A 19974-nucleotide genomic window follows, 5' to 3' on the forward strand; every position below is an offset into this window, starting at 1 on the left:
GTTCGCCTGACCCTGGGATGCCGCGTAAGGTGGTTTTCTTGGCAGAAATATTAAGGAAGAGTGGAGTTGCCTTCTTTGGGGGAAGTTTTTTTTTCTTTCTGCAACTGGTTATAGCTATGGGATCTCCACTTGGTCTCCCATCCAAACCTTCAAGACAAATACGAACAAATAAATACAAATAAAGTATGATTTCAGCCACAGAGCGGTCAATGTCTGGAACTCACAACTTGATTCGGTTGTCACCTGCTCAAACCCCCCACTCCTTTACCCTCAAACTAACCTCTATTGACCTCACCCCATTCTTAAGAGGTCGGTAAGGCGGGGGCGTGCATAAGCGCACAACCGTGCCTACCGTCCCTAACTATTAGTTCCTATTTCTCGTATATAAACTTAGGTTTATTCTTGTTTCTATTGTATTGTAAGCTTTTGACAAAATTAAATATTCAATTCAATTCAATTCAATTGAAATAAATCAACAAACCAGAATAAATAAACCAGAACCTTTGTAGCTCAGGGTTGAACTGGGGTCCTTGGTGCCAGTTCTCCAAACTACTCAACATTTCCTCTACCGGGTTCTCCAGAACTGGTCAGAACCGGCTGAATCCCACCTCTGGTTAGTCTAGAGAGAAAAGGACTGGAGGAGGGGGAAACGATAGTAGTATTTTAATATTTGAGGGGCTGCCCCGGGGGCGGGGGGTCAACCTATTCTCCAGAGCCCCAGAAGGCCAGACAAGAAGCAAACGGATGGAAACTATCCCAAGGAGAGAAGCAGCCTGGCATTTAAGGAGCAACTTCCTCAAAGGGAGGACAATTCACCCCTGGAACGGCTTGCCACCAGAAGCTGTAGGTGGCTCCTTTCCTGGAGGTTTTGAAGAAGAGAACTGGAAAGAACCCTTGTCTGAAAGGGTCTTAGCAAAGGGGCTGGACTAGAAGACCTCCAAGGTCCCTTCCAGCTCTATGCTGAAATCTATACGCTTGCAAGTTTCGCTCCGCAACCCTCCGATTTCGCCCGGCAAGGCTTCCCCTGAGCTCGGGGCTCCCTCGCGGGGCGGTGCGTGGAAGCGCACGGCTGGAGGCCAGCTCGGGTTGCCCGGCGGGCGGGCGGGCGGGCGGAGGGGGGAGTGGGACGACTCCTCCTCCTCCGGCTGCATCAGAGCCTACGCCAGCCGGCTTGGCCTTCGTGTCCCTCACCCGGGGAGGAGGAAGGCACCGCTCTCGGACGGAGGGACGGACGGACCGGCCATGGCGCTCGGGCTCTCGTGGCGAATCCTCCTGCCGCTTCTGCTGCTCCGGCGGGCGCTCTCCGCCTCTTTTTCTCCCCGGCGCTTCCCCGAGGCGGGTGGGTTGCAACCCAGGCGCGGCTGCTCGGTGCTGCTGGACCCGGTGTCGGCGGAACTGAAAGTCGTCCAAGGCTGGGCACCGGCCGCCGTCGCTTGGGCCAACCTGACCGACGGGATCCGCGAGAACGGGTAGGATCTCGCCCCTCTCCATCCTAAGGTTTCCCCGGGGGAAAGGGGAAGGCTTGGCTGGGCTTCGGAGGAGACGCGTCAAGGGGGGCTGGGGGCTGCGGGGCTCGGAGGAAGGGCCAGCCCCTTCACCCCGGCTTTCCCTCCGCCGCGGGCTTTATGACCTTTTAGGCGCCCGGTCCCGTTTTCTTTTTTTTCTTTCAAAGACATCGCAGCGTCGCAGCTGTTGGAGCTGGGAGGTCTTTAGTCCGACCCGTAGCTGGAGAAGAGAATCTGTACAGTTTCGGGAGGAAGGAAGGAAGGAAGGAAGGAAGGAAGGAAGGAAGGAAGGAAGGAAGGAAGGAAGGAAGGAAGGAAGGAAGGAAGGCTGAGTTAATCTTGAGCCAGTCAGGATCGAACTGCTGACAGCGAGCTAGCCTGCAGTACTGCATTGTAACCAGAAGGAAGAGAGGGAGGGAGGAAGGAAGAAAGGTAGATAGGAAGGAAAGAAGGAAGATAGGAAGGAAGGGGAGGGAGGGAGGGAGGGAGGGAGGGAGGGAGGAGGGAGGAAGGAAGGAAGGAAGGAAGGAAGATAGATAAGGAGGGGGAAGGAAGGAAGATGGGAAGGAAGGAAGATAGGAAGGGAGGGAGGAAGGAAAGAAGGAAGATAGGAAGGAAGGGAGGGAGGGAGGAAGGAAGGAAGGAAGGAAGGAAGGAAGATAGATAAGGAGGGGGAAGGAAGGAAGATGGGAAGGAAGGAAGATAGGAAGGGAGGGAGGAAGGAAAGAAGGAAGATAGGAAGGAAGGGAGGGAGGGAGGAAGGAAGGAAAATAGGGAGGAGGAAGGAAGGAAGATGGGAAGGAAAGAAGGAAGATAGGAAGGAAGGGAAGGAGGAAAGGAAGGAAGGAAGGGAGGGAGGAAGAGAGGAAGGAAGATAGGAAGGAAGGAAGATAGGAAGCAAAGGAGGGAGGGAGGAAGGAAGGAAGGAAGATAGGGAGGGAGGAAGGAAGGAGGAAGGGAGGGAGGAAGAGAGGAAGGAAGATAGGAAGGAAGGAAGATAGGAAACAAAGGAGGGAGGGAGAGAGGAAGGAAAGAAGGAAAAGAGCCCGAGAAAAGGAAAAGGAAGGAAGAGAGAGGGGAAGCAAAGGAAAGGTGTCCACTACCCCCCCAAAATCTGTGCACTACTTTGACCTGGATGACCGAGAATATCCACAGACACAGAACAACAGAAGGATACAGCTTTACAAATAACCCAGGTGGTTAAGGGAGAAACAGCAGAAGAACAGAGTTGGAGGAGACCTTTGGAGGTCTTCCAGTCCAGCCCCCTCCTCAAGGCAGGAAACCTCATATCCTCCCAGGCAAATGAGAGAGATGGCCTCGAAAGAACTGGCAAGTGCATGAAAAAGGAAAGAAGCACCCCATAAATCTTGAATAAGAAGGTTTCAAAGCACCAGAAGGCGGGAGAAGAAAGAACGGATGGACAGGAATCAAAGAGGAGAAGCAATCCTGCCAGTGAGAACAATCCACCAGTGGAACTCCACCCCTCCAGAAATGTCTTCTCTCTTATTGAAAGCCTCTAGTGATGAGATTTATGGTCCATTTTTATTTAGTGATAACAAACCCCAAAGGGGAGGTGGGGAAATTAAGAAAATTAAGAGACATATAGATGATTTCTGGTCCTTTTTTTTGGTCCACATTCTTCAGTTATTTTTACTTATTAAATTCCAGGGCCACCCACCTGACTTGTACATTAAATAAACAAAGGGGAGAAGTGTTGCTTTATACAGTAGAACAAAAAGTTTTCAAAGGGTTAAAAAATGAATAAAGTTAGAATAGAAAGTTAAAAATCAAAAACCAAGAAGACGGGCAACCTGGGCATGAAAATCTTTTCAATTCTATCACCCCGGCTTCCCAAAATTATATTATTATTGTCTCTCTTTTCTCCTCTAAGTGTTTTTCAAGTCCCTTCTCATCTTCATTTATTTATTCAAGTGCTCAATTTATATGCCACCCAACTTACTCTGACAAACAATTCTGGGCAGCCTGCAATTAAAATTAAAATTTAGCATTGAGGTTCGCAATTAATACCTAGCCCTCCCGTTTGTTTGTTTCCTATCCATAAATTATGAACACCTTTTCTTTTTCTTTCAGCAAATCTCCCCATCTTTCAAAAAGAAATATTTTGGTATTTATTCTCTGATCAAGCGGGCCCGTTTCACCATTTCTGCTATCTGTTCTTCCACTCTGGGCCTATCCTCATTGTTTCATCCTTTTGCCTCCAGCACAATCTTGCTGCAATTCCCATAAACAATCTCAAATTCGCTTTTTTGAGTCTTTTTTAAAAATTCGTTATCCGTAAGTCCCAATTCAAAACAAACCATACAAGAGGCTAGTCCTGGGGAAGGAAATCCTAAGGGGAAAAGCAGCAAGTTTTTGGGGGGAAGAGAAGAAAACAGATCCAACTGCAAAATCTCAAAGGAACCTCCAGCTATTTGAAGTCTAAAACAAATTGCATTATATTTACTTTTCCCCCCATTCCTTTTTAACTTTGGTTGTGTTTACATAGATAGACACTCAGGGCCGAAGCTGATAAATTCCTCCAGAGATTTCGTTAGATGTCATTCAGCCTTTCAACTTCAGAAGTCTCCCTTAAAGAGACCAATTCCTGGCCGTTTGAGAGGGGATGATGGGGCCGATTCCTGGTAGTTTGAAAGGGGATGATGGGACCTTGCCTCCAGTTTTTTCTTGCAACCATTTCGTGCGCTAAATGCAACTTGCTTTTCCAGAATTGGAGGCTTTCAATAAGAGATTGGACTGCAGAAATAGTGCAGAGTCTCCTGCTTGGGCGAGGGGGTTAGACTAGATGGCCTACAAGGTCCCTTCCATCTCTGTGAATCTGTTAGAATTGGAGTACCAGCTTTGGATCTGAATTTCAAAATCTTGAAAGTACACGCTTCACGGTTCTGAAGTGGAGTTCTTGTAGATTTTTTTTTTTCATTGCAACGCTGGTTTTCAAGCATCAACCCAGGAAGTACGACACACAAACCACAATGGAGCCCAAAATTTTGGGTCACTAAACGAGACATTTGTTAAGTGAGTTTTTGCCCCCGAGTTTTTGCTTTTCTTGCCATGGTTCACTGCAGCTCTTAAGTTAGCAACACGTTTGTTAAGTGCACCTTTTGCTACTTGGAATTATTTTTCCTACTTGGAATTATAACAGAAAAATACAACAAAGGGGAGATCTGTTTAATAACACATGTGATTACAGCCGCAAGATTACCCGTTGCTCAAACGTGCAAAGATAGAGGAATTCCCGAGGAAAATGATGTAATAAAAAAGATATGGACGTGCGCTGAGATGGATAAACTAACCTTGGAAATGAAAGATAAAGATGAGATAGAATGCTATAAAATATGAGATAAATTCTATCAATGGTGGGGGAAAAAAGGAAGCATCTAGAATCAAAAGAGAATAGGGGTGGCAGAACAGATGATTAGAATTGGAAAATATTGTATAAATGTATAGATGTATAAATGTATATAAAATATGTATTTTATGCCATAATACGTATGACAAACAGGATTGGCGGGACGATTACACCACGTCCAATGCTTTTAATAATTTACTTAATACCACTTTAAGAATTCATAAAATTCATTCCTTCATTGGATAACAACTGGTTTGGATGACAAAACCTGTTTTTGGAGTTCAGGTTTGCTGGGGGGAGGAAAAAAACGGGAAAATGTTCCTTATCTTTTGTTTTCCTGTCCCTTAAGCTACGGAGAGCTTTGATTCAGCAATTCTGCGATTATGCTGGTTCATTTCCTGTGTTGCTCCAGTTCCTTAAAAATTAACTCGGTGAGATTTTATGCGCTGATGGTAACGCAGACCAAATTTGTAATCCCCGGACGAGGGTTTCGAATCCGGAACAGAGAAAAGCAAGGAAGAAGTCAAAGGAGTGATATAGGAGGTGTTTGGATAAAGAAAGAACCCAAGGACATTTTAAGAGATAAAACTTGAACGTGGATTTGAAGTCAAGGAAGAAAGTTGGGAGGGCAGGACTCAACAGAAGAGGAGAAGATGTCAAAAGGGGACAGAAACTCTCGCCGTTCAATAGGGTTCCTTAGTAAGGACTAGAAGCTTGAATTGGCAAGGCCTTGTAAGAAACTAGGCAAGCAAAAAGTGGCTGCCTGTGCCAGGAAAGATGAGATTTTTTTCCCTTTCTTTTTCTCTCTTTTTCCCAGATGGGCAGCGCTGGAATTAACCACCAATGAGAAATATAACGACAGCATTCAGGCTTATGCAGCTGGGGTGGCTGAAGCCGCAGTGACTGAGCAGGTGAGCTCACAAGCAGGAAAACTGCCGATTGAGTTAAATGCAACCTTTGCACCTTGTGCTACTGCACTTGGTAGGATTTTTCCACGTTCAAGCCACAGTTAGGCTGGGGAAGGGATTGGCAGAGGCATGCAAATCTTCGGGGGGCTCTGAAAATTCACAATGTATAGCTTTTCTCTAGAAAGAAAACAGAGTATAATTTGTGGGGTCTTTGGTGCTCTCTGAGATTGGCGGTTGTTTCGCAGATATTTCATTACCCAACCAGGTAACATCATCAGAGCTGGACCTAATTGGGTAATGAAATGTCTGCAAGAAAACCACCCAGCTCAGAGAGCATCAAGGATCCTCCTCCTCCTCCTCTTCCTCCCTACAAACCCCACTGCCTTCTAACACTGATGATGTTACCTAGTTGGGTAATGAAACGTCTTCCAGAAAACAACCCAGCTCACAGGGTATCAAGGACCCCACAGCTCAACCCTGAGCTACCGATATCCTCTTCTGTCGGTAGAGTGTAATTGTCCTTTTTTAACGCCTTCCAACGCTGATCTTAGGAAGGATTATGGAATAGAAAAAAGCTTCTGAACATGCAAAGAAGGGTAGCCCTCATCCTTGGAAATCCAGCTGACTTGTTCAGTAGACCAGTGAGGATATATTGGGTCCGTCAGGGTTTCTACATCACAGCAGCTTTCAAACGCATGGACCTCAATGCCCAGAATTCCTGGCTGGCTGGGGAATTCTGGAAGTTGAAATCCACCTCCAATCCACCTTCTGAGGGTGAGAAAAAGCGGTGCAGATGTAGAAACCAGTGCTCAAACTGAGTAAGTAAGAGTATAAATCAGAATTTCTAGCCCCAGGATTTTCTGGGAAGATTTTAGCCTTGTAAATTTCCATGTTATTTATTTATTCTGTGCCTTACAGCTGGTATATATGCATTGGATGAACACCGTGGTTAGCTACTGTGGCCCGTTCACCTACCAGACAGACTACTGCCAAAAGTTGAAAAATTACATCGAAGACAACTTGAATTGGATGGAAGAACAAATGGAACAGGCAGGAATGGATTCTGCGTATTGGTATCAGGTGTGAATATTAAACAGTTAGTCCCGTTTAATAATTTAAACAATACAGTCCAAAGACTCTATATATAATTATAATATATATACAATTATATTTATTATTGATATCAGGTATATACGGTATATAATTTAAAACAGTTAGTCCCTTTTAATAATTTAAACAATATAGTCCAAAGACTGCATATGTAATTATAATATATATAATTATATATATAAAATTGCCTATCTTTTGTGATGAAAATTAGGATTTTGATCAACCAAACATCTCTTCTTTAGTTGCTCGGGTAGAAGCATCAGAAGGGGAAGAGTAAAAAAAAAAACTGATTCAGGTAGTCCTTAACGTACGGGCACAGTGCTGGCTGGGGAATTCTTGGAGTTGAAGTCCACCTGTCTTAAAGGTGCTAATGTACCAAAGAGAATCAAGGCAGGCCGATCTTGAGTTTCTTTCTCACCTTTACCTGTTTTCCCAGAGGAAGCTCATGTTTTACTATTGTTTGCTACGTGTTTTCTCTGAGGCCGGCTCCTTTGACTGTGACGCCTTCCTCTGTTGACCATCCAAATCCCCAGGTTCGCCTTGTTCTGCTCCAGTTGAAAGGCCTCGAGGATGGGTACAATGGTCAGATTTCCTTCCCGACGGGCAGATTCTCTATCGCTCCTTTCGGCTTTCTGTAAGTACCTTTCAAAAACAACAGGGAGGAAAGAGGAGGAAGTATGCCGGCTGGGGAATTCTGGGAGTTGAAGTCCACCTGTTTAAAAGTGCCAAGTCCACAAGTCTTAAAGTTGTCACCACTGGGCTTAAAATAAAAAGAAACCGGACAGCCATTTATCCAGAATGATATAGGGTCTCCATTTGTGTGTGTGTGGGGGGGTTAAACTAGAAGACCTCTGAAATCCCTTATGTTCCCCGTTTGGATGAATTTCTTGTTCTTGCATGCGGATTGTAGCCTTCCTTGGATTTTGAGAGGTCTTAAAAGCTGCTTGTGTTGATCTAACGTCTTATCGCTTCTGAGATAACGATGGAGCCTTAAGTAGACGCTCCGGGTCAGAAGCAACAACCTTCTCCTTGCCCTGAAAACTTTCCAGGAATTTTGGAATTGCATAAACAGGCAGGGCAGGCTGCGGATGGACAACCAAGCAGAAAAATGTTTTGCTTCGTTGGCGGAGACAAAATAAACTAAGGACTTGGGTGAAATTTCCTGACAGTGAAAACAATTGAGCAGTCGAACGAATTGCCTTCAGAAACTGTGGATGCTCCACTACTGGAGATTTTAAAGAAGAAATTGGAGAAAAATATTTGTCTGAAATAGTGTAGGGGGGGGTTGCTTGAATGGGAGGGTTGGACTAGAAGACCTCCAAAGGTCTCTTCCAGCCATGTGATTCTATGGTATTTATTTATTTTTTTGGTCTTCTAGCTTGTTCCAGCTGGGGGGTGATCTCGAAGACCTGGAATCTGCCTTCAATAAACCCAAAGAGGAGGATAATCTTGGTTCAGGCTCCTGCTCAGCTCTCATCAAACTTTTACCCGGCTATCAGGATCTTCTGGTTTCACACGACACATGGAATAATTACGAAGCCATGTTGCGCATTCTCAAAAAATACACCCTTCCCTTCCGGACTTCACTTCGCAGTGAGTAAAAAAAAAAAAAAAAAAGAGTGGAACATTTCAAAAGCGAAGCATTTAGTACAGCAGAGTAATAGGGACCTTGGAGGTCATCTAGTCCAACCCCGTGCTCAAGCAGGAGGCCTTGTGTCAAGGATTCCGGGCAGTTGCCCTCATTAAATCAATGAGCCAAGCTTCAAAAACTTCAAAGGATTTATTAGGAGCGAACATGTCGGCATGACCTGTATGAAGCCGATTCTGAGACACGTAATTCATTATCACCTATGACCCTGTTTCCCCGTGCAGCCGTTGTAAGTGTGGAAAATCAGTCGAAAGACACTTTTTTCAGGGCCCTTGTAACTTTGAACGGTCGCTGAATGAACTGTTGTAAGACAAAGATTCCCTGAATTTTGTGAAGGGGAACTTGCCTGGAATATGTGTTTGTAGATGGACGCTGACTGACGTTTGCCTTATGTTCTTCAGGTGATACCACAATTCCTGGTCACACCCAAGCTTTCTCTTCGTATCCAGGCACTATTTTTTCCGGCGATGATTTCTACATCTTGAGTAGCGGATTGGTAAGTGGTGTGAGTTGTTGGTGAGTATTTGCCAACTAGCATATATTTACAAGGTTTGCCGTCTTCCGGGATCACACTGTTGCCATTGTAAACTTTCCAACTGGCTTCTCGCAAAGTCAAACGACCCACGTGTTTTGCTTAACAACTGCGGGACGAAAGGCCGTAACATTGGATACAATGCCCCTAGCAGCCATCTTGCTTAGCCACAGAATTTCCGATCCCCACTGTAGTCATAAAGCCAGGTAAGTTGCTGTCCATAGTACTGAAGCAGAGCCAAGCCCAGTATCCAGAGTACTGTCCAGGGTGCTGAACCAGTTCCAGTTTAAATTCATGCCACTTCCTGGGGATTAGCAAAGGCAGGATAGAAATAATTTTTTTTTTTAAAGTAAACATCTATATGATCTAAAGGGAAGAATCCCTATACGGACCTGACTGTTTTAATACATAATTAAGAAGAGATGCTCAGAATGTTTTCTTATTTCAGGTGAGTCTGGAAACAACCATCGGAAACAACAACAATAAGCTTTGGAAATTCATCAAACCTGACAACAGTGTGTTGGAATGGTTGCGTAACATTGTGGCTAACCGTCTTGCAAGGACTGGGGCAGAATGGGCGACCATCTTTGAGAAGTTCAACAGTGGCACGTGAGTTGGACTCCTGAAGAATATCGGTGGCATGGCAAAGGTCTTGAATTTTGGGTTTGAACGGTGCTTCTCTCATCACTTTTGTCTTCTGGTGCTTCAAATGGTCATCAAAATGAATGGTTGTAAGCCGAGGACTTACCTGTACAAGGAAAACACAACCAAGTAGCTGGCTATTATGTCCAGAAACATCTGCAGAGAATATGGGCTAGATCCTCTTAGGTCCAGATGTGAGATCCCACAGAAGGTTGTGGAGAACTACCACGATGTCTGGTTGGTTGGTTGGTTGGCCAGGATCTTCTCTGTCCATCTGGACCTAGATGTCCCACAGGATCTTAGCTTTTGTTCTGACCTGAGAGATTAACAAACACATGTTAGTCCCAAAACCCTTTTTTCTCTGTTTCAATGGTTGTGAAATTTAGCCATTCACAGCCCATAATGAGTCTCTATTTACAGTTTGTAAATAGTCCCATGTCTGCCAAAGTCCTTCAGGATAAGTCTGATAAGCACTCACCTTTATCTTCCTTGAAGTGCTGCCAATGACTAAATTGCCAATTAGTTGTACAAGACCAAATGGAGCACAAATTCAACACGGAGCTTCAGGTTTCAAACTGACCAGTACGAACAAAGTTGCTTCCTGCAAAGGTTCATGTCCCTTTGCTTCTCCTTTATGTCTTATGGGAGGGCCAACCACATGGCTGCCGACAGACTGCAACAGCACTCTTATTCTCCATGACCTTCAGTGGGCAAGAGACAGAGAAACTTCTTAATAGATATTCTCCTCTTACCCTTTGTTTTCATTTTACACAGGTACAATAACCAATGGATGGTTGTGGACTATAACACTTTTGTCCCGGGTGCGGTTGCTCCCCAGCGTGGCCTCCTGACTGTGCTGGAACAGATTCCGTAAGTGTTGCAAACTCTATTTTAATAAAGGAGAATATTTCATGAGCCAACTAGGGAACATCATCAGTTCTAGAAGGGAGGGGGGTTGGGAGGGGGAGAGGGGAAGCGGGAGGACTGTGGGATCCTTGGTGCTCTCTGAGTTTGGTTGTTTGGATGTTCACATGACCTTGAGTCACAGCAACAATCCTAAATTGTTCCAACAATCCTAAATTATCCTAAATAATTGCCAAGCATCTGGATTTTGATGACAGGATCATAGAGATGCCCGCAAAGGTCATAAGTGTGAAAAATGGCCATAAGTCACTTTATTCAATGCCCTTGTAACTTTGAACAGCCACTAAATCAACTATTGTAAACCGAGGACTACCTGAATAATGCTTGTTAGTGCCTTTCCCCTTTTTTTTCCTTGTCTCTCCAGGGGAATGGTGATTACTGCCGACATGACCAGACTTTTGTATCAAGAAGGCTACTGGGCAAGCTACAATGTGCCGTAAGGATTTTCTCCTTTTTCCTTCCTTCTTTTCTTCCTTCTTTCCTTCCTTCTTTTTCTTTTTTTCCTTCTTTTGTTGCTTCCCTCTTTTCTTCTTTGCTTCTTTCTTTTCTTTCTTCCTTCCTTCCTTCTTTTCTTCTTTCTTTCCTTCTTTTCTTCCTTCCTTCTTTTCTTCCTTCCTTCTTTTTCTTCCTTCCTTCTTTCCTTCCTTCCTTCTTTTCCTTCTTTTGAGGTTTAGAGGGATGGTTTTTAACTTAGAAAGTGGAACATGTATTTTCCATGCTTGAGGCTCTGGAGAGGCCCAGAACTGAACTGAAAAGCCCATGCATCCAAAGGATTACCTTCTCTGCAAGATCCCTCAAAGCTGCAATTCATTCTTAGACAATTATTCTTTTTGCCCTTAGGTATTTCCAAGATATCTTCAACACCAGCGGTCTCCCGGCACTGGTTCAGAAATATGGGGACTGGTTCACCTATGAAAAGACTCCCCGAGCACAAATTTTCCGGCGCAACCAAACTCTTATACGGGATATGGATTCAATGATCCGACTGATGAGGTTAGACATTTGTTTGTCCTGGCCAGGGGTCTGCATATTAAGGAATTACCTTTTTTTGCATATGAATTCTGGGCGATGGGAAGCCAACATGACAAGTAAACAGCAGATTCTTGGAGTAAGGTGGTAAAAATGAGGATAAATGTTGGCTTAAAGAGTTCATAAAATGTCAGGGTTGGAAGATACCTTGGAGATCATCTAGAGTAGCATTTTTCAAAGTTGGCAGCTTGAAGTTGTGTTAACTTCAACTCCCAGAATTCCTCAGCTAGTTGGTGTTGTGATGGATAGGATAGGATAGGATAGGATAGAATAGGATAGGATAGGATAGGATAGGATAGGATAGGATAGGATAGGATAAGATAGATAGATAGATAGATAGATAGATAGATAGATAGATAGATAGATAGATAGATAGATGATAGATAGATGATGGATGGATGGATAGTTGGATGGATAAATGTGAAGATGGATAGATATATGGATATTTGGATGGGTGGTTAATGGATGATAGATACATGATACATAGAAAAAGTGGATGGATAATAAATAGAGAAAAATGTGACAAAAATAGATAGATGATAAATGGATAGAGGATGAATAAAAAGATGGGTGGAGTGATAGATGATAGACGGACAGACAAATATTTATATAGGTAGGTAAATATTAGATAGATAGACAGATAGGTAGAAAGATAGATAGATAGATGATAGGTATAGAGAGATAGATTTAAGATAGATAGATAGAATAGACATAGAGATAGATAGAGAGATGATATAGATAGATAGATAGAAAATAGATAGTAGATAAATAGATATAGATAGCTAGATAGACAGATAGATTGATAGATAGATTGATAGATAGGATGGATGGATGGATGGAGGAACAGACAGACTGACAGACAGACAAATTATAACCTGGGTTACCTGTGCTGTGCTCTTCCTCTTCTGCCTAGGTTCAACAACTTCCCTCAAGATCCTCTCTCCCATTGCCAAGGCTGCAACCCACCCCAGAATGGAGAAAATGCCATCGCTGCCCGCTCCGATCTCAATCCTGCCAACGGGACATATCCCTTTGGGGCTCTCCACCAGCGTAGGCACGGGGGCACGGATATGAAGGTGAGGGGCAGTAGGTGAAGGAGGGAGAATTTAGACCGAGAGGACAGGAGGGTGCGTGTGCCCCATCCGGATGAGGTCTCATTGCTGAACTGCACATTATTTTCAAAAGTTTGTCGATTGTATTAATCTCGCTCGGGTTCACAAGCTGATCAGGTTTGATGAAATTTCCCAGGACTGTGGAATAGATTGGACGGTCAACCAAACATCTCCCCATTTTATTTGTATTTTCCATTCCTTTCTCACTTCAGTGAAGGAAAGAAACAATGGGATGCACTGCACAGCAAAGCTAATACTGCCTAGATCAGTGAGGGCGAACCTTTTCATTGCGGTGTGCCAAAAACACGCACGCGCTGGCACCCATGATGCAATGTGCCCCCCATACATGCATGTACAATGCCCCTCCTTACCTGCGCGCACCTCCCAGCTGATTTTTGGCCCATATGAGGCCTTTTTCGGCCTCCCAGAGCCTCGAGGGAAGCCTCTGCAGACTTTGGAGGCCGAAAAGCAGGCCCGTTTCATCACTTCCGGTTTGGTCACTTCTGGTATTTCCGGAAGACCCGTTTTTCGGCCTCCAAAGGCTGCAGAGGCTTTCCTCGAGGCTCTGGGAGGCCGAAAAAGGCCTCAAACGGGCCAAAAATCAGCTGGAAGGTGCGTGCATGCGCAGTGCAAGTAAGTTTGGCTGTGTCTCGCATGCCCTCACAAATGACTCTGCATGCCTTCTTCCTTTCATTGCTGAGCTACTTGGTGTGTGTGTTTGTGTGTCAGAAAAGTCAAGATGGCAGCCACAGCCATGTGGTCCCCTTTTCAGGCTGTTACTTCTTCCCAACGCCTTCCACGCCATGGTATCCTTGGAGTTGAGGGCATCGGTCCTTTTTAAAGAGAATTAGAAGTCACTCAGGAGACGCTTGAGTCGTACCGCATAATCCACTCAGTGCTGGTTCATGACATTAATCCAATTTTTCAAGTTCAAAACCAGCTTAACCCAAGAGAAGAAAAGCAAAGGAAGACATCAGCAAACCTCCTTAGTCCTCAAAGTCACAGAGCTGAACCTTTCTAATCACTTTACGTGGCTACTCGGGGGGTACATGTTTTCCCATCGAAAAGCTGACACAGGTAGTCTTAAGTACCATTGATATTGGTTGCCGGAGAGATTAAGTTCTGGTCTTTTGGTTTCCTTAGCTTTCTTCTCCTTTGAATGGCGTGTAAATGTGGTTGATCTCTCCGTGTCTGTGGATGGCTGGTTTGTCTGAGTGCCAAGTTTCCAGAAATTCCCTAGTGTTTTTGGGATTTAGCTTGTCCTCAGCTGCCTGTGGCTCATAGCTTGCTAAAATCGGAGGAGTTCTTCTTAAACAAAACCCTGCTGTTATCTTTGTAGGTGACTTCTTTTGAAATGATGAAGAATTACAGCTTCCTGGCTGCCAGTGGGCCTACTTGGGATAACCTTCCTCCTTTCCAGTGGAGCTCTTCTCCGTTTTGCAATATATCCCACATGGGACAGCCGGATCTCTGGAAATTCTCACCCGTCCAAGTTTGCTGGGACTGAGTTTTCCCAAGACTGGTCTTACCCCAGGCTTGGATTGTGAGCCTAATTCTAGCTACCTATATGGAGCTTTTTGGGGTGCAAATTCCACCCAGGGGCTGGCTTTCTTGAAAGAAAGGGGCAAGCTTTCTCTCTTTCATTCTCAACAGCTTGAGCAGTTAATAATGAAGAAAAATAACCAGCAGGGGTTTGAACGCTGCCGTTCGGTACAACAATGGGATATTGGAGGAATTTCACTAAATGAACCGTGGTGAGTCAAAGGACTGGCTGTCATTTTCCCCCTCCTTGCGTTGAATCCGCTCTGCAGCCAAACCTCCGTTTTTAAAAAAGAAAAGTTAAACAGACGGCGTGCCTTTAAAGTCCCCGTTGTGTAGCCATGCAAAATTTCACCAGGATTTAAAATTGGAGAAGTGCTTATAGAGGCAATCAAAACAGAGTATTTTTTTAAAAAAAAGTTTTATGGTTGCTTAACACGGCCTGTCAAAGATGAGTTGAAGACCATGTCTTCTGAGAACGTCCCCTTGAGAATGGTCAGTTTGGGACCTGAAGAACAGTTTTTCAAACATCTGGAGAACTTCGCTTTAGGGAACCACTAGGACAACTTGGTAGTTTAATGATGACTTTAAGATAATGTTGGCTCTCACTTTGAGGTTGGGGACATAGCCATCTGACAGAAAGAGATCCACCCAACAATTTGGGATCCAGCTTGATCCCACTGGCTTTTTTTCTGGAGAAAAATGCCGTCTGGTTTCAATCGTCTGACATATTGAAGGACATCGCAATACCCATAAATGTGAACAGGCAACCACTTGTTGTACAGATGTTATACAGGTAGGGTTGCCATGGTACCTTACCCAGCAGCATAATCCATCTTTCCCTTTGCATGGAACCCAAGGGGCAACTCTTTACTTTTCTGCCAGTTTGTTATTATGGGATAGAGCCAGCAGGCTCCTGTCCTGAGACGAACTGGACAAGCCAAAGATGGTTTCTCCTGCCCTGCTTAAAAATAATACCGTTTTCTTCTTGAGTCCAAACGAAGGAGATGATTGAGAAGAAGACGTGTACATCAGGGTATAAAAGTGGCTCATTGGGTCATAGGAAGGGATTTCTGAGGGTTTGTATCATCTCACCCGAACCTTTAAAAACTTTTTGTTTTGTTTTATTGTTCCAATAAACGCCTACGCAAGCCTGCCTTGGGTTGTGTAGTTCAGACATGCATCAGGAAGTTCTCTTTTTTTCCCAATATTTTCCCAATATTTTATTTCATCAGTATTAAACTTAGAAATACTTTATTGTCATCGTACGTATATACACAGTGTACACATACAGCGAAATTCACATAACACCCAGAGACCAGACACAACACGCACGCACGCACAGGACAATCCCCAAACACACCCACCCACCCACCAACATTTCCCTGCCCCCTAAAAACACACAAGCCTCCACACAACAGACCAAGTAACACTGTCCAACAGCTCACTGATGGCGGTCCTTAAGTTCATTGTTAAGTGCCATTATAGCTCTGGGATAAAAAACTGTTCAGAAAATGTGTGGTCTGAGTTTGAATTGTTCTGTATCTTCTGTTGCCAGAAGGCAACAGTTCCACAAAGATTGTGAGCAGGATGGGAAGAGTTTCTGATAATGTTGTGCGACTTCCACAAACAGTGAGATGCGAAGATGTCATCCAGGGCTGGTAGCTGGAGCCCAGTGATATTCTGAGCAGTTTTAATGATTCTCTGTAGAGCCTTTTTTGTCCGCTACAGAGCTGCTCCCATTCCATGCAAGAATGTCGTATGTCATTCTGCAGTAGTACGACAGAAGTAGATGCCGAGATAGACTTATCTTCCTGAACATTGTCAGGAAGTGCAGCCTCTTCTGTGCCTTCTTCACAAGCATGTTAGCATTCATAGTCCATGAGAGGTTCTCTGAGATGTAAGTGCCCAGAAACTTAAAACTACCAACCCTCTCCACCTCCTCGCCATTTATGTACAATGGTAAATGTACATCTCTCTTCCTCCTGAAGTCAGTTATAAGTTCTTTAGGGATTTTTTGGTGTTAAGTGTAAGATTATTTTCTTTGCACCAGAGTGCCAGCCCTTGTACCCCCTTTCTATAAGCAGCCTCGTTGTCCTTATTAATGAGCCCCATCACTGTTGTGTCATCCACAAATTTGATAATTGTGTTGGTGTTCTACAACGGGGTGCAGTCATATGTGTACAAAGAATAAAGGAAGGGGCTTAGCACACAACTCTCTCTCTCTTTCTATCTATTCTACCTCTCTTTATCTATCTATCTATCTACCTATCTATCTACCTATCTACCTACCTACCTATTCCAGAGGTCTTCAAACTTGACAGCTTGAAGACTTGTGGACTTCAACTCCCAGAATTCCTCCTCCAGTCATGTTAGCTCAGGAATTCTGGGAGTTGAAGCTCACAAGTCTTAAACTTCCCAAGTTTGGAGACCCTTGATCTACTCTATCTATCTATTCTCTCTCTCTCTCTTTCTCTCTATCTATTCTACCTCTCTTTATCTATCTATCTATCTATCTATCTATCTATCTATCTATCTATCTATCTATCTATCTATCATCTATCTATCTATTCCAGGGGTTTTCAAACTTGACAGCTTGAAGTCTTGTGGACTTCAATTCCCAGAATTCCTCCTCCAGTCATGTGAGCTCAGGAATTCTGGGAGTTGAGGTCCACAAGTCTTAAACTTGCCAAGTTTGAAGACCCTTGATCTACTCTATTTATCTCTCTCTCTCTCTCTCTCTCTCTCTCTCTCTCTCTCTCTCTCTTTCTCTATCTATCTATCTATCTATCTATCTATCTATCTATCTATCTATCTATCTATCTATCTATCTACCTATCTACCTACCTACCTACCTACCTATTCCAGAGGTCTTCAAACTTGACAGCTTGAAGACTTGTGGACTTCAATTCCCAGAATTCCTCCTCCAGTCATGTGAGCTCAGGAATTCTGGGAGTTGAGGTCCACAAGTCTTAAACTTGCCAAGTTTGAAGATGCTTGCCCTAGACCTTTCCAGACAAATGACTGTCCAGTGTCTTCTTAACAACCTCCAGCGATGGAGCAACCACAATTTCTGAAGGCAAGCCATTCCCCTGATTAATTGTCCTCACTGTTAGTAAGTTTCTCCCTAATTCCAGGTTGCTTCTCTCCTTGGTTAGTTTCCATCCGTTGTTTCTCGTCTTGCCTTCTAGTGCTTTGGAGAATAGCTTGACTCCCTTTTGTCTTTGGGGCAGCTCCCTTGTGGAATACTGATGTCACATCCCCTCCAGTCCTTTTTTTTCTCTGGAAGTCCTTACAATCATTCTTCCTGCAAGCCTTGAATCCTCTTAGTTGCTCTTCTTTGCATTTCTTTCCCCCCCCCAACCCATCCTGGCAGAAAACTCTGCTTGACCTACTTCCCAAAAAAAATATCAAAAGAGCACAAGAAGGCACTCAACCGAAAACTAGCCTTGGAACAGAAGAAACCGAAAACTAGCCTTGGAACAGAAGATTCTCTTCTCGCTCCGATCGCCAAAGGAACCACCCATTCCTAAAAACCTTCACGGCTCCATCGTCCAATCCCTGTTAGTTACACAGAATGGCCTTCGCCTTCCCCAGCAGGGGTGATTTTCACCCGCGCCCACCCTTACAGTTTGTTCTTTTGTGATGCCTGGCACGGCACCCTGGGAGCTGCAATTTTCCCACAGTCAGCCTAAGGCCAAAGCCCTCCAAGGGAGTGGAGAATTCTCTGACAAAGGGAAAAAAACCTCGTTTTCCCTCGCGGATGAACAGCGAGAGAGGGATTTCAAGGACAATCTTCATTGTGTCTTCGCAAATTGGCAGCTTCTCTTCTCTCTCTCTCTCTCTCCCCCGCCATCCCCCAATCAACCTGACCCAGTTCTTCTAATAAGGTTCCCATCTGCTTGTGAATGTGCTTGTTTCTGCCTGGAATTGCTTTGGGCCTTCTTGAAAAAAATCAACCCAGATTTAAGGCTGCGTCTACGGCTGTTTTTTTCCCCAGTGGTCTTTTGAAAAAGGCTCCTCCGTCGGAGCCAATTTTCCTCACGTCTTTCTCTTTCCTCCCCCCTCTTTCTCTTGTCTCTTTGTTTCTCTCTCTTTTCTCTCACTCTCTTTCTTCATCTTGGTCTCTTTCCCTCTTTCTCAATTTTTCTTCTTCTTTCTTTCTCTCGACTTTCTCTGGCTCTTCCTCTCTTTCTCCCTTTCTTTCGTCCTTGCTTTCTCTTTTTCTTTCTCTCTCTTCATCTTTCTTTCCCTTTCCCTTTTCTTTTGTTGTCTCTTTTTCATTCTTTCTCTCTTCTCTCTTTTCTTCTTTCTCTGTCTTTCTTCCTCCTTTTCTTTCTCTTTCTTTTTCCCTCTTTCTCTCTCTCTTTCTTCTTTTTTCTCTGTCCCTTTTTTTCTGTCTGTCTGTCTCTCTCTCTCTCTCTCTCTCTCTCTCTGCATTTGTATGTGTGCATAAGCCTCAGCAAATAGGGTTAGCTTGACTGTCTTTAGGATCTACTGTGTGTGTGTGTATATACATATATGTATATATGTGTGTGTGTGTGTATAGGGTTTTTCATTCATTCACTCGTTCATTTATTTTTATGCATTTATTCATGTATTTTTATTGCTTTTAAAAGAGTGACAGGAAAAGAAAGAGAAAGAAGACATTGCCATTTTTTTTTAAATTACCAGGGCTTTCTTTTTTTTAATTGTTCGCACCAGGAGAAGTCCTTTGTGGGGGAGAAATACACACTATTGTGTAGTGGGGAAGGAAGGACAGGTCCAATGAAGGAAGGAAGGAGGGCTGAGGGACTCTTGGCTATCGAAGTAAAATATGAATTACTAAATTACTAAAGCTGGACAACTGATAGTCTATTTAAATCATCAATTTTGTTCTCAGGGAAGAGAAATGGATTTTTCAAAGGCAAGTTTCACCCTTTATTTTCCCTCAGGCCACAGGCAAGACGATTCCCTTGTATACCTACAGATCGTCCTCAAATTACAACCGTAAAAAGGAACGTGCCCGTTAGGATTATAAATCAGGACCATTTCAGTTCAGGACACCGGACATACGAAGGTTCATATTGTGTGATCTTTGTTGCGGTGGTCATTAAACGAACACTGTGGTGGTAATTAAGCGAACCAATCATTGGCTGTGGGCCCATTTTGATGAAAACCGGAGGTAGCTGCCAGTTTTTGGCACAACCCATCGTGGCCACATGACCTTGGGATGTTACGAACGACTGTAAATATGGACCTGGTGCTGAACACCCAAAGTGAGGTCATGTGACTTCAAGGAGAGGGCAGGAACGGCCGTCAGAACTTCAAATCTGGGTCGTAAGTAACCCAGGGGAAGTCCATGGAAACTTCCGATGGGTATGAAGTGACCGGTCATAAGTGGAGGACGACCTGTATAATATTTCCGTCACTCTGGAACCTTCCTGGTTGTCCAAACTGTCCGATCTGCAAAAGTTCCCCGGGAGGAAATGGCTATAGAGGTTGGATCCAACTGGAACGGGAAGTTCTTGACTTCCTTCCTGTCCAGGAGGAATGAGTAGCAGGTCTTTAAGGGGTGGTCTCCAAAGCCAGAAGAACATTCTACGTGGTCACCACATTGGGCTTCAACCCTACTCCATGGTGGAAGACTAAGCATCTTCTGACAATGACCTAGGGCTG

The 19974-nt window shown here is 44.2% G+C and overlaps 1 protein-coding gene across 1 annotated transcript; it reads left to right on the forward strand.

Moving 5' to 3' along the window:
* Positions 1–1129: 1129 nt before the first annotated feature.
* Positions 1130–15499, forward strand: PLBD2 (phospholipase B domain containing 2). Its single transcript, XM_026718664.2, has 12 exons — positions 1130–1469; positions 5690–5783; positions 6699–6860; positions 7424–7524; positions 8269–8483; positions 8940–9034; positions 9519–9679; positions 10487–10582; positions 11001–11072; positions 11477–11629; positions 12579–12741; positions 14117–15499. Exons 1-12 carry the CDS (start codon positions 1243–1245, stop codon positions 14282–14284), a joined length of 1707 nt encoding a protein of 568 aa, XP_026574449.1. The 5' UTR covers positions 1130–1242; the 3' UTR covers positions 14285–15499.
* The last annotated feature ends 4475 nt before the right edge of the window (positions 15500–19974 follow it).

Source organism: Pseudonaja textilis, chromosome 15, assembly GCF_049901715.1.
Source record: "Pseudonaja textilis isolate UNSWEBS1 chromosome 15, rPseTex1.2, whole genome shotgun sequence".
Lineage (NCBI taxonomy): Eukaryota > Metazoa > Chordata > Lepidosauria > Squamata > Elapidae > Pseudonaja > Pseudonaja textilis.